The sequence below is a fragment of the Colletotrichum aenigma genome (genome assembly GCF_013390185.1).
Source record: "Colletotrichum aenigma strain Cg56 chromosome Unknown KSG_Cg56_contig05, whole genome shotgun sequence".
Classification (NCBI taxonomy): Eukaryota; Fungi; Ascomycota; class Sordariomycetes; order Glomerellales; family Glomerellaceae; genus Colletotrichum; species Colletotrichum aenigma.
The window spans coordinates 110,264-132,120 of NW_023500911.1; the positions used below are offsets into that span (position 1 = coordinate 110,264).

The window sequence follows — 21,857 nt, forward strand, 5'->3', positions numbered from 1 at the left end:
GACGATCCATATGTCAAGCTGACGAGGGAGAGATGGTTCACCCTCGAATCATCAACTGTTGCTCCTGCGGTCATCATCATCCAGCATGCTTATTCCTAGCGCTGTGCCAATATGGTGGGAGCAAGTGCTCCTGATGGCTCACAACACAGGCGCACACTCCATTGCATGTCCGTCTGCTTTGCCACGGACATGTCGTATGCTGGGCGCCACCACATGAATGAAATGAACAGCACGCACAGCAGCCCGGAATGAGGCCGCATTGAATCGGATAAGACGATACAGACGCCGCCGATGTGAACAGTGGTCTGTGTTTAATCCGATGTAACGGAGCGACAGAGCGACCATTGTCCACAAACATCCTTTGCCTCCCCTCCCCGTATTGCCCTCCGCAGCACAACGCAGCACCAGCAACAATATCCGGGGGAGTTTGCACTACGTGTCGAGTCTGACAGGCACGATGCCGCCGACACCTGCAGTGTGCATCGGACCACTCAGGAGAAATGACGGCGGAGCACGACACGTTTGACCATATCTCGCATGCAACCGTTGGAAGGTTGCTCAATCGCCGGTTGGGAGTCTCACCACAGCACAGCACGCAGCCAAAAGCCACGGAGTGATTTCCCGCCCCCAAAAAGGGAAGCAGATTGAGGCCGCGGTTGAGAGATGACGAAATTACGCCGTGTAAGCTGGGAAGTCTGCGAGAGAAACGGCCCCCGCCGCCATGACGTTGTGATGGGACGCCAATCTTAAGTGATCGCCTCCAGGAGGACTAAGGAATTAGAACCCCGGTCAGCCGCCGCCGGGCGAACAGGCTGGTCTGGCGCGGTTTGGTTAGCAAGCCAAGCAGGGCGGCAGGGTGAAGCCACGGACAGTGATGAAGGCCCCTTCACTCGCAGCAGCCACGCCGAATCAGCTGCAGGAGGTCCAGTGCAACGTCCTGACTCTGGGCTGGCAAGGTTGACGCGCATCCTTGTGATGGAATGTTATCCTGCCCTGCCAGCCACGGGAGCCATGACATAATGGTCGAAACCTTCTGTCGCATCGCCGCGAAGCAGGAGCCTTCGGATACCTGAGGGACGTCTCAGGCACAGTGACTTGAGAGCGAGAGAGAAGAGGAAGGAGGCTCGTGGGCCTGACTTGATAAGAGGATAACAAACAGCAAGGAAATGCGATGCAGCAGGACGGAGACGAAGTCTCAGCGTCGCAGTTCGCCATGCTATGACCACATACACAGCAATGGGGCGACGGTACGGCTATCCGTCCATAAGAAAACTCCGATCTCATCGCATCAGGGCGGGGAGAAGTGAGAAGTCAGAAATTTTGCGTGATGGGGCAATGAATCCAGGCCTTGGACGCCCTTGTCTTGTTCGATGCCGGCGAGTACCGGGCCCCGAGGCCGTGGACGGCTTGCAGCAATACGGGTTCCAGCATGCTCTGAACCGCCTGTTCAGGGCTTCGCGGACGAATACGAAGGAAAATTGAGGGTATTCCACCAAAGCGACCTGCAGGTTCCCACCTGGACTGGCCAAGATCGTTCACAGACTGGTCAGTGGTTGTAGAGGTTCGTTGCCTGACCATTTTTGAGTTGTGCCCGATACAGCCCCGGAAGCTAATGGCCACGAGGACATCTAGGTACTCGTGTCCGGCTGTTGAGGTAACGGTACTTGTGGAAGAAGACGATGATCCCTGCTACCCAACGGCGCTTGACCCTGTGCCTGGCAAACAGCACGTTGGACGCTTCAGGATTTTTACAAGTACAATCCCTTCAGGCCACGCACACTGGTGCAACAGGGCTTCCCTGCTGGACAGACAGACTTGACTTCGTTGCGCATGCAGCCGGGTCGCTGAGCTGTTTCTTCGCCCCTGTCTTGAGCACTGGAGCAGCACAGTACGGCGGCGCATGGCGAGAGATAAGGATGGATGGCAACCGCCCGGAATAGAAACCTCGTGTGGCCAGCAGGAACAACGAAGCAGCGGGATCTCTGGCAACGCGGCAGGCGGAGGCAATTGAGGGACGCCATTCTTGGGGCTAGAGAGGTCAGATGGTGTGCCCCCTCAACAGCTAAGCAGTTTCGGTCAAGAGCCGTCGTCTTGGTATGCTTTGTCAGTTGGCTGGCGTCAGTGCCTAGATGCTGGAGGAATGGGGCCGTGAGGGGATGAGCTTGAGTACTCCTCCCATCTGGGTCTCTCGACTGGAGGGACAGACAGCGACAGCGAGCGCTAGCTCTGCCATCTGCCTGGGCTCCTCGACTCTGCCCCAGTCGATCCCAACCCTACAAACTGACGGCGGGACAGCCGGTACTTGGCTGGTGCCAAACCGATTGTCAGCGTCACCGACAACCCGCCTTAGGGGCTCTTAGAGCTGGAGCCAAGCGCACGCCTCGTCCTGTGCAACCGTCTGTGAGTTGAGCCCGGTGGGCAGACGAGGCGGCGCGACGAGATGAAAGCTGGGGGTTCGACAGTAAAGTTGGCGGAGGAGCACACGAGCCACCACCGAGCTTTCGTCAACCTTCGTTGGGCAACAGGTAAACGACAACTTGACGCTGTTGCCTCGTCATCAGGATCAAGAGGCGAAGAGGCAAGCTGAAAACCAGAGGCCAAAAGACGCCATATTGTATCAGTCAGTGTGCCCTTCCCAGCTAGAACGCCGTAGTAGCCGGACAGACGTGCCGGGCAAAGCGTGGATACTCTCTCGTTTGAAGCCCTAGGCAGTCGCTATCGCTTATGCGGCAAAGAGTTGCAGCCGATGGGTTTGTTTCTCCGTATGTTCTATGGTTCGTCACGCCCAGCGACAATAATTGTTTGGTTCAGTGCTACAGAACCAGGGAATATCCGATTATCTTCCTCGTCTAGCGGGCGAGTGGGTCGCGATTGGACTTGAGCCGGCGCATCTGGATATTCTTGGGGGTTTTCGGGGTCCAATATGTGGCACAGCAAGGAATAACACTATGGGAGCACTATGGAGGTTTACCCCAAAAGGAGCCCAAAAGGAGGCGCTTTATTAATCAAGAGTCAATCGAGTCGATGCGTCGTCTATTGACGACAATATCTTTGATGGAGGCTGGGAATGCCTGAGTCGGACGGCGAACTTCGCCTCTCGGAATTCCCATCCCTCTCCCACGAGAGGAATGTTTATGACTCAGGGACAACGGCATTCCTCTCAACTTTGGAATGATATCCGTTGAGGACCCAGACTCGGATTCAGCCAGACAGCTCAGATTCAGGGAACATCTGGCCGGCAGACTCGTAGACCGCCTCGGCAAGAAATGCTGGCGGCTGCAGTCGTCTGCATCGCTACGGAGTTGCGCAGCAGCAGAGAAGCAGGCCAATGACGAGACTCAAAGCTCAGCATCGCACCCACCCGTCTGCTGCTGTTCCTGTCCCCATTCCTGTTCCTGTTTTCCGCAGCTTCCTATTGAACTGTATCGCAGCCAACAGTGGACCTGGTGAAGCATATAGATGTACTGCAGCACTCACTGTTCAGAGCAAAACGTGCCCAGAACCTGGGTTGCGCTGTACGAGTTGGAGACGGGACGAGAGCCGCGGATACGATGCCGCAAGGTACGGGTACCTTGCCTTAACCCCTCCCACATCCCTTCCTTTTTGCCTTTCTGGCACCTACACGTACTTTTCGTTGCCTTTTCTGCCCTGGAAGCACAGCGCCCGGCGGCACGGGTACTTCCAGGGTAGACCCCTAGGACACGACCGTTGGAAAAGCCGAATAGTTTTGACTGGTAGCTCTGTCTTGTGCAGGGAGGGTCCAGTACCTAGCTGCTTGAAGTATCAAGCAACATGTACATTGCGTCGCTATCAACGGCTGGTCATCAGTAAAGATGGGTGGAATGACAGATAACAGCAATGGTCCAGCGGCAGACAAGGACGAGACAAGACATGGCGAGAAGAGAGTGGTGGCAAGACACCGGGAGGCATTATGAGAAAGCCGCTGAGACACTGGGACGTCAAGAAGCCAGGGCGGCGGGACGGGCTGGAGCAAAGCAGCGGCGGACCAAACACAGCAACGAGAGGAGAGACATTCAACAGCCGGCCGCCGTCCGTTTCCCCCCTACGATCCGCTCCGGGCATCAATCAGTCAAGACAGGCCAGGAACCACCTCGCATCAGCGCATGGCAAAATCCGCATCGCATCGTATCACTCGTCCTCAGTTTCCTGCTGCTCGTCAGTCTTGCTCCCTCATTCACTCTCCTGCTCTCGAGTCCAGACCAGGGCAGACCAGGGCAATGAGCAGCGGGTGGTGCGCCGGGGAGGAGGTCGGTTCCACCCCATTGACACTGAAGGAGAAAATATTTGCGGCGATCAAGCCCAGTCCCATGTCCAATCGACGACATCGACATTCCCCCTGCCGGCCGGAGTCTGCTAGCCATCCCTCGGGCTCCCTCTCCTTCTGGCGGCGGCGGCACAGGGGGCACACACACACACACACACATGTTCTAGGAACAAGACCATACTGCATAATACTATCGCCGCAGCAAGCACGGCATCCCCTAGCCAATTCTTCCATGAGCAGCCATCTGTGTGTGCTCTGCTCTGCTCTCAGATTGATCGGAGCTATCGATGCGATGCGCAGCACAACGACATACAACACCACCTACGGCCAGCGCATTGCGGAGTCACGCACAGCTTTCTGAGGCACATGGCACATCTTCACCCCGTTAAGGACCCCATTTCTGTCTCCATCTGAACAGCAGAGGAGGGACCACTGACCAGGAGAAGGAGAAACGAAGAGAGAAACACACCCCCGGCGGCGGACCACACCACGACCATGTCCCATGTCCATGTACACACCCCCTGGCCCTTGGCTGACCCTTGGCCCTTCGCAACCCAAACCCAACCAGCCCTGGCCAACCGTCTTTTCCTGGTCTGGTTCCAAAGGTCCCCGGCTCACTCTCCCTTGCCCTGCCACCCAGTCGAGCAGACCTGTTCCTATTTGGTCAGCACTGTAAGGGTAAGGTCGATTGTACCTTGCGGAGACCACTACAACTATGAAGTACGTACTGCAAAGTACCGGACCAGCACCAGCACCAAGCAAATGCACCGGCAGCAAGCCAAAGTGCGCCAGCCAAGAAACAAGCTGTCGTCGTCCCAATGCCCGTCTGCAAGTGCTGAGTTTATGTACACCTTCTTGCTCCTGACCAGAGTGCATGTACATGCGTAGTGAAAAGTAGAGAGACGGATGGCATACAGCACCTACGTAGTTGGTCTGAAGTCAGTCTACCTATCCAGACCAGTCCAGCAGCTTGCATGTCCAGCACCAAGGAAAAGAAGGAAAAGGTCTGCTGGCCCCCTTCTGGCTCTTCTTGTCTGTAAGCCTGATTGAAGCGATTCTTTCTGGGCCCCCTCCCCATCATCCACCATTCCATCATCTACGTATGCCATCTCTCTCACCGTCAGCCAATGTCCTTTGCCACTTTGCATAGCATATGACTTTGTCTGTCCCGTCCCTCTTTTCTCCCCTCTTCATGTACCGTTAGGTTGCTGCTTCCTTGTTGCATCCCGTAACCTTTCCCTCGCCTTTCCTCCACTCGCTTTACACACGCGCATACGGTCCGGAACACCTCTGCACCCAAACCCATATTAACTGCTGCACAACCCTGGCGCCTTCTTTAAGCAGGCAAGCTTCCCGTATTCCTCTCGCTCGGGTCCTACGCAGCCTTACCTTCGTTTTGCCCGAGCCCATTGCGAAACTGGTGGCGACTACTACGCAGCAGTACGCAGTACAGTGCAGTACCTACCAAGCCTCTGGCAGAGCCAAGTTTGGAAGAGAGACAATACCAGACATACACCACCAACAAGAGGCAAAAGGACCTCCCGGCACGGCAGCATTGAGATCTAAACGAGACCGCCCGTCCAACACGCAGCACATGTCCCCCGATCTCGAGTAATCAACACCGATCATGCACTCATACAGAAACCGGTCCTGCGACGAACAACCCAGCACTTCGCGTTAACACACACGTAACCCCCCCCCCCTACCATTGATTGCTGTTGGGCGACAACGCATTGGGCAAAATGGCCCTCTGGCCCTTTCGCCGGAGGAGCGGTCGCAAACGCTCGCGAAGCGGCGCAAACCTGTCCGACGTGGAGGCGCCTCTTCCACGAGACAATCTCACCACCGGCAGCGAATATGCTTATGTCCAGCAACAAGACAGGGCGGCAAAGCCGAAGAAGAAACAGCGACTCGAGCAAGAGCAGCAGCAGCAGCACCCCTCCTCCAAGAAGCTGACCCGACGGACCCGTACCTACAGCTTCTCCCCCGGTCGCAACGACTCCATCCGCGTCGCGGGGCAAAAAGGCTCGGGTCCACCGGTACCTGGGCGGCTGACAGGGCCCTTCCCAGCCGACCGAAATGACGGAGAAGAAAAAGGGGATCCCGCGTGGCAGCGGGCGCCAACCCTACATAATGCACGCCACGGCCAACCCAAGAAGGGCTCTTCCTCCCGCAGGAAGTCCAGCAAGCGGAGGAGAGAAGACACGGATCGCGAGGCCGAGATCAAGGCCATGACCAACTTCGCGCCGGTACGGCCAGCGGCCGACGACTGGACATCCGGTCGGCCGATGAGGAAACAAAGCAAGAGAGTCAAGACGACGGGGGGCCTCGGCTTCCGCAGCAGGAGCAGAAGCCCTCTCGAGAACAGGGCCTCCGACGTCTCATTGCCGATATCGATTCACTCCAGCATGTCGTCCGACTCCGAGATGCACTCGTTCCGGGTGTCGGCCCTCGAAATGCTGGCACCCCGACCGACATTACGACACACCGTATACCCACGATGGGGCCCTGGGCAAAGCAGCTCAGGGCATTCACGCCACCAACAACAGCAACACCAACAACAGAAGAGAAAGGTTTCCGAGAGAGTGCCCGAGTCAGTGGTGAGGGCACACAAGAGAGTGAACAGTTTCGCCGACGACCTCGACGCCGCCGACCTGCGAGAACTGATGGAAAGAGACACGAGGAGGAGGGAACGAAGGCGTCAACGAGACCAGGAAAGAGTCGAGAGGAGGTTAGCAAGGAGGGCGGAGAAGCAGCGCGAGGCCGAAGCTGAGGCACGGCACAGCGGCTCTCCCCCACCCGTGAACATGGAGAGAGGTGTTTTGGGCCGGGAGATGGTGGGCTTGGGCATCGGGGAGGACACAGCGACCTCTGCTGTGGTGACGTCCTCCAAGCACAGGCGACGGGCATCCAGCTCATCATATCGACCGGCCAGGCATTCAACAGAAGAAGAACAGGCGCTACCCCAACCGGAACCGATGGACATCGACCATGACCTCCACCGACCGTCGAGCATCCAGCCCGATGTTCCCTTGTCGGCGCCGTCCCCCGAGCCGCAGCAGCCCGTTCCCGAACGCAAGCCTAGCACGAAGCTGGCGCCCATGGGAAGCATCAGACTGAGACGCAGCCTGCTTCGTTCGAAGAAGTCAAAGTCAAGGTCAAGGTCGCCGGAAGAAGAGCACGCCGTGTCGCCGCTGTCGTCAAGACAAGACGAGACCATCCCCCGCAAGGCGTCCGAGTCAATCCTCCGGGCCCGTCTGTCACTCTCAGCCCTTTTCCGCTGGGGTAAGAGAAAGAGAAGAAACTCTGGACCGTCATCGTTCTCCAACACGTCGCGTGAGGAGATGCAAGCCGCCGCGGCCCAGGCCCAAGCCCAGCTTCAGTCGCAGACTCAGACACAAACGCCACCGACAGAGGAGCCGCAAGCGCCAATGCAAGTGGTGCCGCCACCGATCAACTACATTCCTCGCAAGGTCAGCTCCGGCGTTCCCAAGCGCACCCGCTCGCGCTTCAGGGAAGACCTGCCCGAGCTCCCCCTCAGCCCTCCGGACTCGCGCGTGGGGTCGCCGGAAGTGGACGAGCCTCCTCTGCCCATTGTCTCGGAGGCCAGGACCGCAGAAAACACTCTTGACGACGATGAATCCCCCGCCGTCGTCAGGCACGACACTCCCACATCTGATCTTCGCCGCGTCGACGAAAAGATGGAGAAGCTCGAGAAGATGAGGCAGACACCGACCTCGCTGCGACACAGCATCCAGCCCTCGCCCGAGCAGCCGCAGTCCGTCTCCCTGGCGTCCATTGACTCCGAGGCCTCGTGGCTCTCCGGCCGCATCGGAAACCGCAGGGCGTCAGGCATGCGCGCCGCCAGCATCCAGCGCTTCCAGCCCCAGAACCGCAGCCACTCGCCCTCGGCCAACGACACCGAGGAGGAGCTCGCCGATGACGAGTACCTCTCCAACCTCGCCACGCCGTCCCGCGAGATGCTCGGCGCCGACGACGACGAGCGCACGCCGCGCAAGTCCACCGGCGACGCGTTCCCCAGCAGCGACGAGGAGGAGGTGACGATGATGGACGAGGCGGACATGAAGTGGGGGTCTGTCGAGAGGCAGCGGGCGACGGCGGTCGTGCCGTATCAGCACCAACGGATCAAGAGCCGCGAGGGCCTGCTCAAGACGTTTGAGGATGTCGACAGCCCCGTCACGTCGGCCGAGAACTCCGAGGGCGAGACGCCCCAGCTCCAACGCGCCACGAGCGTGAGCCTCAGCAGGGGCCTCGCCAGGCATGTGAGCTCGGGGAGCGCAAAGATGCTCGAGGTCTCGCCCCGCGCGAGCGTTGACCAGAGGAGGACCAGTGATGCCGTTTACTAAACGAGCAGCTAACACAGATGATGACAGGGGAAGATATTGCCAGCCCAGCACCAGCGCGACGACGATCTTTCAACATTTCCTTATATCTCTATCCACGTCGACAAAACAGATTCGACACCCGACGCTCATTAACCTTTCCTTAACTGTCGCACCGACCATATTCACTCATTCAACTCTCCTAACTATTTCCTTATCACTGACGACAAAAACCACAAAAACACTTGGAAAACAACAAAACCCTGAATCTCGACGTGCTGGCTGGCTTATCGACCTCGAAAATCTTCTGGACTGCTCATGGCATCTCACCCGTACCTCTCGTCTTCATCTCGGCAATCGGCAGCAGCCATTGGGCTTCTTTGATTCACCTGATGTGTATGATACGACCTTACGACCCGCCTTCCTACTTCCCCGGTGCATACTAAGCGACGTGCGGTATGCTTTCTTCGTTTCGTGTTCTTGGCATATACCGTTTGATACCACGTCTCCCATCTTCCCTTCCTTCTCACAGGCGAGCAGGGGGGTGGATTTGAGACATTTGAGATTTGTTGTTTTTTTATTACATTCGAAAGGGACGCGCGATGGTCCGTCCCCTTTCTGGCGGCAGCACAGCACGCACCACCTGTCGTTCGGGATATCCAACCCACCCCTTCTGGTCTTTTACGGCAAAGGACGGTGGAACACTTACGAAAAAAAAAGGGTGGCATGCGTGTGCCGAAAAGATTAGACTGGAAGGAAAATCAGGAAGGGGGCTTTTTTGGGAGAACAAAACAGGGCATTATGACATGCACCTTGGGATATGTATGTGTATGTAGTACAGGAGGGCTTCCTGGATGAGATACCCGAGTAACTCACCCTTCAAGGGGAGCCTAGTCTCATGTTCTGGAGTAGGAGGCACACTTTACGTGTGCTGGTTGAATGAAAAGGATTCAAACGTACTCTTGCTGCACTGCGAAAGCAAAGACGTGAAGCTCACTGAAGTGTCTTAACAGCGTGTGAAGGGTGATGCCCGTCTACCTAGTAATGAAGCTTACCGACTACAGTGGTTGGTTGGGGGGCGTAAGGCGTGGAGCCTTTCCGGGCAATCTTGTCTTGCAAAAGTATGTGTAGAGCGTCGAATTCAAAACTAATGGAATGGGTATCTATTTTCAATCGTGCAGCACTACTGGAAAGATGGTCTTAGTTCCCCTTGCCCTGCTGGACTGTGCCTCTCTTTCTGCGTGTCTACGTCTACCTCAGGTTGTAGGCACTGGTGCCACACTTCCACACTAATGCTATGTGCATTTCTGTTGCTGATACTTCCTCTAGTGTACTTCTGTCCACTACCCCATCATCCCTGTGCCCGTTTGCGCTGATTCATGGCTCTATTCAAGTCTATGCATTATTTCAGGTCAAATCCATGGTCCCCAACCTTGGCGATGCCCTCGGCGACGCACTAGGAGACAAGGACAATCTCCCGCCGATGGATGGTGACCCCCCGCCAGCTGAAGAAGGCCTGTCTGCCCACCGCATCTCGGCGAATTGCTCGTCTTCTAGTATGAAAATTTCCTGTTCATGGCCACGGGGGAAGTCGCCAATAGGCTGTGGCGCGAAGCAAAAGTCGTCACATCGGACGCGGCGGTAGAACACTTGAGAATACGCAGACGGCGCCGCCCCCGACGGCAATGCCGGTGCCGGCAGGACAGGCTCGAGATAGAGCCCCACTCGAGCCCGTGGCCCGGTGTCTGTCGGCCGGTCGCTTGCCCCAATCGGGAGAATTACGAGATTTGACTCCGGCGGCTGGACGGATGGTGACGGACTAGGTCTACCCGGCGAGGGACTAGTTCGCGGGCTAGCGCGCGGGCTGCCGGGCGCGGCCAACGTGATCAGTTCCGCGGTGATGGAGATTCCCATGTTGGTCATGCTGAAGAGCCGGAACGGGGAGCCTCTGTGCAGGGCCCGCTGATGTACATCGCGGGAGCGGGCGAAATCGGCAGGCGAGTCGGCCAAAAGACCAGAGTTGAGGGCACGCCGTCGTCGCTCGCCAGTATGGGAGTCCATAAACTCCTGGGCCGGGTCAACGCGCCACGCGAAGATGGTTTCGTCGGGAGAAGTACGAATGATCTCGTGCTGCAAGCGCTGAAAGGCATGTGTCAGGCCCTCGCCGTACAAGACGGGGATGTTCACACCGAATAGCCCCATGACGCAGTAGGCTAGGTCTTCTGGGCGGGTAGTCTGGCGGGCAGCGGCCCAGGACATGCGCTCTGCGATGGAATAGTCACGGGGTGATCGTGTCTTGGAGAGGACCGACTCGAAAACGCCCGTGATGGCTGCGATTGCTGCGATGAATGGCTGCTCGCCGCGGTGCAGGCCTTTGGTTCCGATGCGCGACCAGTCCGAGGCGTAGAAGATGGCTCGGCGAGGAGCAATAAGCTCTTGAAGGGTCCAGCCGCGGGTGAACCAACGGGATCTTGCAAGGGAGGGCATGTTGCCCATGGGCGGAGAGGCAGAAGGCGGAGGGACATCGCAGAGGTAAACGAAACAGACCCGGGCCAGGAGATAGTACGAGTACATGGAGTTGATGGCTTCAGACAGCTCGGCGGACGAAGTCTTGTCGATGCAGCACGAGTCGATCCAGGCCCAATCAATCTGGTGACGCAGTGCTTGGTAACATGTTCCCTCGATCTTGGAGAAACCAGCCTGTGTGCGGGCGAGGTGCAGGTTCTGTTGAATATCTTGGAACGTCACCTCGTCGTTGCCCCAGGTATGGGATAGGATTGCGTATGGAGGGACGTTTTGGGGGCCATTGAACATGCGCAATTCGAAGGTGTTGGTATTGATGAGCCACATGCCGGGCGTTGAGGTCTGTCGTGCGTGGGTTTCACTCTGCAATCTCTGTGGGTTGTCGTCGACAGGTAGGGCACGCCGTTTGTCCTTGGGAGGCACAGAAGAAGACGAAGACACTCAGCAAAGGGTGGATGGAGGATGAAAGGAGCTGGTTTGGGGTTCCGCAAACCCAGGCAGGCTATCTGTCAGTCACTTTCAAGGCAAGTGTTAGCCTCATAGGGGGCGCAGCTGAGCATCCAGCTTGTGTTGGTCTCAGTAACCGCCTCACGTAGGTATGCTTGGGCATGAAGAAACCTTTGGTCCTCAGTAGCAGATTTGAGGAACACGAGACGGGGTTGATAGGTCTTGTAGTCATCCGACGAAGAGCATCACACACAACTTGATGGTTGCTAGGTCAGGTGAGCCAAGTCAATAGTCCGCTTCCTTGAGTCAAAGGAGGGGTCCAGCGGGTGGCAGCTGTCAGCCAGGCACAAGCGGCCGGCACCTGGACTGACAGCTGGCAGGCGTGTTAGGCGTCTTCATTAAGGAAAGGTGCGTACCTACTTAGGTAAGACAAGGTACCTTAGGTAAGGTTAGCGCGGTCGGCCCGAGCACGCAAGAGCACTGCGAAAATGATACGGACCAACAGAAACAGGCACAAAACAATGCGCCCCACTGTTTTGTTGTTGAACGGGCTTACATTCCAACTTCCAAGGCGTGGGCTGGTGGGAACAACCCGGACCCCTGCGACGCTCGTCCAAGTCGCTAGGAGAGTCCAGCGGCATCGGCAATGCCAGAGGCCCTGTGCCGCAACTTCCCGCTGGTTCCTTGACTTTTTTGTGAGGGATGAGGGATGATGGACCCAATTTGGATCTGATCTGGCAGTTCTCCACGGCTGTGTTGGCGGCGGCACAAGGCGCACCAAGGCGGGTTTGTCATTTCGCCATGTCCATGTCAATGCCCGCGCCCACGCCCACGCCCACGCCCAAACCCACGCTCATATCTGGATAGGATAGCATTCAAGGCCATGTCCATCCCCATGACCGCCATGTCATCCCTCGACAACATCTTCTGCAACCCAACAACAACACCACGAACACGCACGACGACAACATCATGATTCCCCGAATACACCAGTTCATGGCAGCACCACCTGCGACCATGTTTCGAGCCTTCATGCGCCGCCAGGCCCCAGGCCTGCGCACTCGCTTCACCCAGCAGCAGCGCCGCGCAAACTCCTCCAACTCGGGCACCGAGCCCCCAAAGCCGAAGAGAGAGAGCGACCCTATTCCTGTGCCCAACACCGTCGCCACGATCCCATTATGGCAGCGCCTCGGTCCGCTGACCCGTGCCGCCGAGGGGTATGCCAGAGCCCAGCGCAAGAGACCCCTGACGACGCAGTTCATCAGCTCCCTTGTCATATACTTTTGCGCCGACTTGTCCGCCCAGAACATGAGCGGTAATGAGTACAACCCGGAGCGCACCGCGAGGTCCCTCATCATCGGCGCATTGTCCTCCATCCCTAGCTATAAGTGGTAAGTTGTGCTTCTGCGAGAAGACCAATCCCAATGTGCGACGGCGACGAGCTAACAGAACGGGCGGCAGGTTCATCTTCCTCTCCCAAAACTTCAACTACACCTCGCGCCTGCTATCCCTGGCCACCAAGGTCGTCGTGAATCAGGTGTGCTTCACGCCCATATTCAACTCGTACTTCTTCGGCATGCAGGCCTTCCTGGCTGGCGACAACTTCGAGCAGATCATCGAGCGAATTCGGCGTACTGTTCCCGTGAGCATCGTCAACTCGTGCAAGCTGTGGCCCGCCGTGACGGCCTTCAGCTTCTCGTTTATCCCGATGGAATACCGCAGCGTCTTTTCGGGTGTCATTGCCGTCGGCTGGCAGACCTATCTGAGCTTCCTCAACCGGCAAGCAGAAGTCGTCGAGGAGGCCGAAGAGGCAGACGTAAGGGCGCACCCCAAGAAAGCACACGCGGTGCAGGGCATCGCTGTGCACGAGGGGGCTGCAAAGATGGAGGCGTGAGAGGAGGGCGTGGAGGAGGAACCAGAGAGAAAGAGAGTGTGGAGGGAAAAGAATACCCTAGACATCCTTGACGGAATTTTTTCTTCTGTTGTTGCATTGGAACGGCGTTGGCTTAAAAGGTTAGACGACATGGAGAACGTCATGATCTGATACCATTTACCCTTAGACAAGAAATACCATTACCTAGTCAGGTCCCTTAAATTGGCACCGTGTCAGCTGGCACTGTCCCCGCACTGTCCCGCATCCCAGTCCAGACGACACCAACTGTCGACCCTGCCCGAACTTCGCGTCGATTCCGTCTCCGGCAGTGACATCCGCAAATCTTCATCCCCCCCGATCCCGCACCAACGCCGAGCCATTGAGTGCTGGCCAGGACCAGCAGCTCTTCTCAGCAATGGCTTCCGTTTGCTTGCGATCCGGTCGCGTGCAAAACGCCCTCCGCGCGGCCAGGAATCCCGCCCTCGTCCGCCCGCGACTCCCTAGCAACACCGTCCCTCGACGTCATGCCTCGACCGGCACCGGCTCCTCGTCCGAATCTAACGCTGGCTCCAACCTGAAGCTTGCCCTGTACGGCACCGCTCTCGCCGGCTCGCTCTACGTCTCCTACCTCTATGCCACCGATACCCGCGCCTCCATCCACCGCTGGCTTGTGCCGCCCATGCTGCGCTTCATCTACAGCGACGCCGAAGAAGCCCACCATGCCGGCACGACCATGATGAAGTCCCTCTACGACTTGGGTCTGCACATCCGCGAACGCGACAGGACCCTCGCCCAGAATCCCGCCCTCGCCAGCGAGGTCTACGGTTTCCAGCTCGCGAACCCCATCGGCATCAGCGCCGGCCTCGACAAGCACGCCGACATCCCTGACGCCCTGTTCGCACTCGGTGCGGGTGTCGTCGAGGTCGGCGGCTGCACGCCCCGTCCACAAGAAGGAAACCCCAAGCCCCGCGTCTTCCGCGTCCCCAGTATCGACGGCATGGTCAACCGATACGGTCTCAACTCCCGCGGCGCCGTCAGCATGGCCGGTACGTTGAGGGAGCGTGTGCGCAGATTCGCCCGTAAGGCCGGTGTCACCGAGCAGCAGGTTTTGGACGGCGAAGCTGGTGTGCCTGCTGGAAGTCTGCTCCCTGGCCGTCTTCTGGCTGTGCAGATTGCCAAGAATAAGGAGACGGACGAGCGGGATGTCAAGGCCGTCACACAAGACTACGTCTACTGTGTGCAAGCCCTCGCCAAGTACGCCGATATCCTGGTCGTCAACGTCAGCAGTCCCAACACCCCTGGTCTGCGTGACCTGCAGGCTACCGAGCCCCTGACGAGGTTGCTGAGCGCCGTCGTCGACGAGGCGGCCAAGGCAGACCGCAAGTTTCGCCCCAAGGTTATGGTCAAGGTCTCCCCTGACGAGGAGGAGGATGCCCAGGTCGAGGGCATTGTCCAGGCCGTTTGCAACAGCGGCGTTGACGGTGTCATTGTTGGCAACACGACCAAGCGTAGGACGGGCGTCGTCCCGAAGGGTGTCCAACTCTCCGCCAAGGAACAGAAGGCACTGATGGAGACTGGTGGCTACTCCGGCCCCGAAATGTACGGCAGGACTTTGGAGCTGGTCAAGAGATACCGCCAGAAGCTCGACAGCCAGACCCTGCAGTCTGGTTCGGCGGACGAGGCTGCTGCTATCCCCTCCGTGGACGGCACTCTGTCGGGCAAGGTTCACGACTTGATTGAGGGCAAGGATACTCCGAGAAAGGTCATCTTTGCCACTGGAGGCATCACCAACGGAGAACAGGCATTGAAGATTTTGAACGCTGGCGCCAGCGTCGCTATGGTGTACACGGGGTTGACATACGGCGGTCCGGGAACAATCACCAGGATAAAGAAAGAGTTGGTGGATCAGGCATAGAATACCAAAATTTAGACTTTTGAATGCTTCGTTTTCATTGATTGCCTGCTCGCTAGTCTCAAGATGCTAGGAACACACCTAAATCTACGCCTCTGGGCTGTCTGGTGTGTCCTCCTTTACATCAAGCAAGGCTTCTTCCTCGTCGGTGGAGCGGGTACCCTCCAAGAAACCTCCTGAGATCCAAATGCTGAAAGATACAGCCTGCTCCGTATAGACCACAGGCCAATGACAGGGGTCGGGAATAAATTTGTCACCCGTTCGTTCGTCTTTCGTTGATCCATCGTTCGAAGGCTTGTCCAGGATAGAGAAAGGCCAATGCCCGAGACTTGGCTCCAAGATAGCCCGCAGGACGCAGAAAATCGGTAACCCAACAATCGCCCACCCCGTGGCAATAATGGCGAGCCCAAGTAATAGCGCGAAATAAATGATCATAGAAGGCCCAAACGTACTCGCTATGAAAAGCCAACAGAAGAGTCGTCGCAAAGGGTTTCTAGGGAATCTTGGCTTTGGCTTGGACATGTCCTCGTACAACTGAACGGTCGCGACGACGATGCTGGTAATAGATGTGATGACGGCGACGGGCCCAGCAAGAAAGAACAGAAGCTCTTTCCAATCGACTTCTAGGTCTCTTTGCACTGGCGATTCCATGATGAGTATGGCTGAGGATAATGTTAGGGTGTTGATTGAGGTGTTGACTGTAGTTGGTAAGGCCGTCAAACGTTGTGAGATGGTGGGGTTCAGAAATGCTGGACCGCGGTTTTTATATATTCTGAGTCTTTTGGCGTGGCGACACCGTTTTGTACTTACGAGTCACGGGTTCATCAGAAAGTAGGCACAGGTTGGCACCTTAATACCAGTTCCGCAAGACAAGACTATTCACCACCAGGGTTTGATGTCCGTCGCAATAGTCCTGCTATGTGTCACATGCGTGCTCCAAGAAAGAGATGGTGGATTAGGCGAATACCGAAATTAGAATCTTGGCTGCTCAACGCAATTCTCGATTTGCAGCTATACTTCTTCCTAACTAGATACACATGGTGACTACATGTGATGTCCTTATCGCTCCCCCGAAGAAGCGCTGCTCTCCGTTTGAGTTGAGTTTTGGTCCCTGGCTGCGCAGCGGGCACATTCTAAGAAACCTCCAGCGAGCCAGATGCTGAAAGATATAGCGAGCTCTTCCCAGTGTTCAGGAAGGTCTCTGAGTTTCCCGAACAATTCGCGAGATCCCTTTGTAAACTCCGAATCCTCCGAGGAATCAAAGGGACCGAAGGCTGGTCCGAAGATGACATCAAGAATGAACAGAACCGGGAGAAGAAGTAACAAGAGCATCGTGACACCCATAAAGGTCAAGCCCCATACCAAGAAGGCTGCTAGGTAAGCGACAATAAAAGGCCCCAATAGTGTCGACAAAAATAGCCAACAGAAGGTCCTCCGCAGCGGGTTCTTTGGGAATCACGGTTTTAGTTTAGACATGTCGTAGTACATAATGCAGGTCGCGCTCAGGATGCCGAAGAAGATTGCCATTATGACTGAACTCCACTTGCAGAAAGAAAGCAAGGCCGCCCAATGCTCTTCCATGTTTAGATTGGTATTGAATGAGAAGAAGATGACTACCGAGTAGCGGTAAAGTACCGGCGGTAAGTTGATAGTCGTGGTGATAGGTGTTGTGAGGTTGTTGGATTGGAGGGAGTTTTGAGCAATAAATGCAACAGTTCTTCCAACGTTGCCTGGAGAAAAATGAGATCTTATACCATGGATATCCTTCATTCGGATCATTCGGAGAAAACAAGAGATATACCTCTGCATAGCTTGGGTGTGGACACAAGGGTTGATGTTTACACAAAGTTTGGTACGGAGTTATCAAGCTACCGATTTGGCTAGGGTTTCTAAAGCTTCGTCGGAAGTGCTATCCACCTCGTCGAAGCCCTCTTCTGTGTCGACGTGTCTGGATCGCTCCAAGAAACCCCCAGAAAACCAGATGCTGGAGCATACGATTCCGTTCCCCCAAGCATCAACCCTTTCTGAAAGACCGTCTTGTATCGTTTTAACCCACAAGGGTGGGAAAGATCCGACAGCCAGACTTAGGACCCTTCCAATTTCCATCAGTGGAAGCCCGATAATAATCAACGTGGCTTGCAGTGCCATAAGAACCAGAATGGTGACCCAAAAGAACACAAACGAGATTGACATAAGAATCCAGCACAACAGTCGTCGCAACATGTTCTTTGGAAATCGCGGTTCTGGATTAAGCATGTCTTCACGCATCTCGATAGTCGCTGTGTAGAGTGCAAGTGGCACACAAAGAGCAAGAATGGCGAGGAGCGGGTCAGAAATATCGGGATCCATGTTTCCAATTGTAATTTAGTCGGTCTCGTTGAAAAGAAAAGATCTGATGCGTGAGTATGGGTGAAATTTTGCGACGAAGGCAACGATGCCAGTGGAAGATAGTTCTTCAAGAAACAAACTGCGGCGCTTCGACCCTTATTCTTCGGCCTTCGTAAATCGCATGTTAATTTTGGTGCAGCCCTAAGGGTTCGAGGCTGAAGAGGTGACTACGGTACTAGTTCTTTAATTTTTTCAGGGCCCGAAACTTAGAGCTCTAGGCAGTCTCCCCGACCCCAAGGTTTAACCATACGATAGGTATTTATTGTGGTGAGCATAGCTTATTTCTCTTAGTTTGGCCTTTTGTTACGTTCCTCTCTATTCTAGTGATCATTTCCATTGTAGTTTCCGCTATTATCGCTGCTCATGCTGCCCATAATCACTTTCCGCCTAAGTTGAAAAACTTCTTCTCAATTGCAGTGTCTAGTACTTTCGCTGTCATGTTGATCTTGATGTAGTTCCATGTATTGCCCGTCGGTCAGTCGCACATCAGCTTCCATGATCCCTCTGTAGTATGCTTCGACTATGTCATAGGAACTTGTTGATTCCATGTCGTGCGCCGCATGTAACTCTAAGATATGCTTCATTTTTCCTCGAGTCTTTCCCTCGTTTCGTGATCGATATCATCACTACACCAACCCTTCACCTCCTGTAATTCTCATCACTAACCGTCCCTGCTCCCGCCTCAAGTAAGCCCATTTTCTCTAGGTAGCAGTCCCTGCACTCCAACGAGTGCCCGGAAAGCACGATGAAGAAGTTGCTTACAACTTCCATCGAAGAATCGAAACGTTCGGGATAACCTAGCACTAAATTGTCCACGAAATCAACGCAGTGGAGAGGACCGAAAGTCGGTTCGAGAAGACATTCTAGGAGCGGCCCAATAATCGTGAAGAGTACGCTGAGAAGACAAAGTGGCAAAAAGGTCAGAATATTGACAACATTGAAAATCCCTTCCACAATTGATATAGGGAGCCAGCAAAAGGCTCTTCGCAGAGGGTTGCTGGGAAATCGCGGTGTTGACTTGTCCATGTCTTCATGCATCTCGCTGCTTGTTCTGACAATCGCGAAGAGGAACCCGAAACCAAAAATAAACGAAGAGAAAATAACGAGCAGCATCGTATGAATGTACACGTCTTGAGATTCACCCGTGGTAGGATTGTGCTGAATCATTCCGAAGTGTGATTTGGTGGTTGTGGTAGGAAGGTGACAATAGGGAGGTTGCCGAGTTGCAGAACTGTTGAGCTGGATTACGTTTGATAATTGAGTGAGAGGTAGTTTTTGATAGCTGTGTCTTTGAATCAGAATCTAACGGCGAGCTTAAGTTTGTGGGCATGAAGTATTCGGAGATGCCTGAAGTTGACACTAGGTAAATCTGTGGCTTTACACTGCCATCCAGGTACCTTGACAGATGCGCTGTCCACCGTCTGTTTCACCTTGATAATACCATACCAGAAATGATCTTTGAGGAGGCATCTCATACTGAGGTATTGGCTGACGAGCAAGAATGCTGACGATAGATTGGTATTGCGCATTAATACCGATTGAACATCTTGGGCTTTAGGCAAGCCCTTGGCATCAATGTGACACATGAGAACCGCCCCATCGTGGTTCCCAACCAAAACAACCTTTGTGTAGTGCCTTCTCAGCACCTGTTCGCTGTACCTGTCGCCTGACCGTTCATATTCTCAAGCTCATTGGAACGAGTCTCGTCCTGACACTCTGTCTCCTTCGACTTAGCCTTCATCTCCTCCCAATCGCCTCCTACCAGCCACATCGAAAAGTAAAGCCAGTACGTCCAAATGATTACAGGAACCTCACCGATAGCCGAGAGAACATTGCGCGGGGTGATACTGTGTATGAAAGACTCAGTCGTGCAGAGCCGGATGCAGATCGCCTTGAAGATGGTTGCGGGTATGATGCCGACGATGAACAGACCGACGGCGGTGAAGTAGTAGGCGATAGATGGAAGGATCAAACAATTCCAACCGAACACTAGTAACAGCCAGCCCGTAATGTATTGAAGGACAACAGTATTATTTGTGCTTTCCAAGAGATTTCCAACTGCCCAGCCACACAGAAGGAGAAATGTTATGTAAAACAAGCCGACAATGATTAATAAAGCTCCCAGGCCAAACTGGGCCCAAGAATCGAGGTTTTCCCACGCCATGGAAGAAGTTGAGAATTGTTGTAGCAATAGAAGTGCTATCAGTGCGAGCGAGGATGAGGACGTGTGGTTTGGGTAGACGTGTGGATGTTGGTTGTATTGGGCATAGATCTGGAAGGATGAACCTCGATCTTTCTGTATTGGAAGAGCAAAAGCAATCATTAAATATTCCTTGATCCGCTCTCCATTCTGACGAACGACATGACTTTCTAACAGTCTCCGATACCCAAGGTTTCCCATCTGCGTCAAGTCGTTGATAAGATAGAAGGCAGCATGGGTCATGAGACGCACCGTTAGCCATCCATTAACTGTCTGCGAACCACCAAGGTCATTCAGCTTTGCCCCCTAGTTTCCTGTACCGACAGCCCAAGGTTCACCATGAGAACCTTTCAACCGCCAGGTGCAGGTCTATCTGGTACACCTGTGCTGGGTAGAGTCGATAACTCCGCAGCGTTCACGGATCCCCTATCAGAGGGCTCCTTTTGAGGTCCATGCCACCCTCCCCCAACCGCGTAAATGACGTATTACGTGTAGTAGTCCCAGACAACAGCAGGAGGTAATCCAGCCGCTGAGAATAGTTGGCGACGGGAATTACCTTCTCGGTCTGTCCAAGATGGGCAGGCCAGCTTGCGGAGTGCCTTGATAACGAGGCTTGACACGATGAAGATTATGAAGAAGCAGACCGCCGCGATGTAGTAGATGAGAGTGGGCCACAGCAAGATGAAGTAAACGATTACGAGCAGAAAGAGGGCTTTAAAAATTGGAGAGTGACCAAATTCGCGTTTTCGTAGTTTCTCTTCAGACGACGGGAGGCAACGAGGAAGGTCGCAAGAACGGCGACGCTGCCTAAGACAACGCCAAAAGCGACGAAACTCTCTATGTCTTCACGGCTCAGAGGCATTGTTCCAGACTCGGCTGGAAGGAATGGTTTGATGGACGAGAATTGGGATGAACCTGACTGTTTAATTTGATCGAGACGTGAAGTGCCTGACGTCGAAGCGGCTCTCAGCTAGTGTGCTATTTAAGACAAGAAATACACCTTATCAACACTACCTTACCGAGAATATCGAAGCCACCTCGTGACGCAGCCAACTGCCCCTTCAAACTCTATCGTACCCTGAAATGTAGGTTATACAGGTCCTCGGGGAAAAAAGCTCATTGAGTGCTTCATGTACCTCTCGGCATGTCCGAAAGTGGCACGCCATCGATAGATGATTTGGAAGGCGGGATTTCTCCGTTGACCAGCCGAATTGTGCAGCGTTCCCAGTATTTGATGATGGCTCCTACGGGCTCGTTGACTATGCGCAAGATATCGGATGCAGACGTGTGCAAAGTCGATAAAAACGGGCCCCAGTGCGGTTCTATACACTTTTTGGAGACCAGGTAGAAGATGAGACCTGGGACCAACAAGGCTAGGAAGAGGCATGCAACCACAACGTAGTAGGCGAGAATGGGGCCGATCAGGACGAGATATCCGACGAGCAAAAGGGAGGCGCCTGATACGTGTTGCCGACGAGTCCTGTTCTGGCCCAGCAGGACACCGATTCTGGCGCTAGCATTGATGATCAGGCCGACGATGAAGGCAATGCCGACGATGCTGCAAACAACGATGCTCGCAATGTTGAAGGTAGTGTTCCAAGCCCAAGAAGTCCTTGCCATGGCTGCTGAGATGTTGGTAGATTCGGTTTTGTTTTGAGAAATAGGTGGCGTCTGAGATGGTTTCCTGCGTTTCGCGGGCCTTCTCCAGGGAAGTTCTGAGTAAAGATGGATCTACAAGGACACGAATTATGGCACTCGCGAACGCCGGGATTTAATTTTCGACAGTGGTGGGCCGTTGGGAAGCTGCCTTGAGAGATGCGCAAATCGTTCCTTTGATGGCCTGAAGGCTAATTGCCAGTTTCATTTTGCAGCAACCTCGTTGGCCT

At 54.9% G+C, this 21,857-nt stretch overlaps 5 protein-coding genes across 5 annotated transcripts; 3 read left to right on the plus strand and 2 right to left on the minus strand.

Annotated features, from left to right (window-relative positions):
• Positions 1-6,027: 6,027 nt before the first annotated feature.
• On the plus strand, positions 6,028-8,652 carry CGCA056_v007686 (uncharacterized protein; the record flags this gene model as incomplete). Its single annotated transcript, XM_037322934.1, has 1 exon — positions 6,028-8,652. The coding sequence occupies one exon, from the start codon at positions 6,028-6,030 to the stop codon at positions 8,650-8,652; it is 2,625 nt and encodes an 874-aa protein (XP_037178548.1).
• Positions 8,653-10,035: 1,383 nt separating this feature from the next.
• On the minus strand, positions 10,036-11,478 carry CGCA056_v007687 (Vegetative incompatibility protein HET-E-1; the record flags this gene model as incomplete). Its single annotated transcript, XM_037322935.1, has 1 exon — positions 10,036-11,478. One exon carries the CDS (start codon positions 11,476-11,478, stop codon positions 10,036-10,038), a length of 1,443 nt encoding a protein of 480 aa, XP_037178549.1.
• A 1,137-nt stretch (positions 11,479-12,615) lies between these two features.
• Positions 12,616-13,492, plus strand: SYM1 (the record flags this gene model as incomplete). The annotated part of the gene is made up of 2 exons (XM_037322936.1): positions 12,616-12,989; positions 13,060-13,492. The coding sequence occupies 2 exons, from the start codon at positions 12,616-12,618 to the stop codon at positions 13,490-13,492; spliced, it is 807 nt and encodes a 268-aa protein (XP_037178550.1).
• Positions 13,493-13,886: 394 nt separating this feature from the next.
• CGCA056_v007689 (Dihydroorotate dehydrogenase) lies at positions 13,887-15,386 on the plus strand (the record flags this gene model as incomplete). Its single annotated transcript, XM_037322937.1, has 1 exon — positions 13,887-15,386. One exon carries the CDS (start codon positions 13,887-13,889, stop codon positions 15,384-15,386), a length of 1,500 nt encoding a protein of 499 aa, XP_037178551.1.
• A 5,713-nt stretch (positions 15,387-21,099) lies between these two features.
• Positions 21,100-21,591, minus strand: CGCA056_v007690 (uncharacterized protein; the record flags this gene model as incomplete). The annotated part of the gene is made up of 1 exon (XM_037322938.1): positions 21,100-21,591. The coding sequence occupies one exon, from the start codon at positions 21,589-21,591 to the stop codon at positions 21,100-21,102; it is 492 nt and encodes a 163-aa protein (XP_037177622.1).
• Positions 21,592-21,857: the final 266 nt, after the last annotated feature.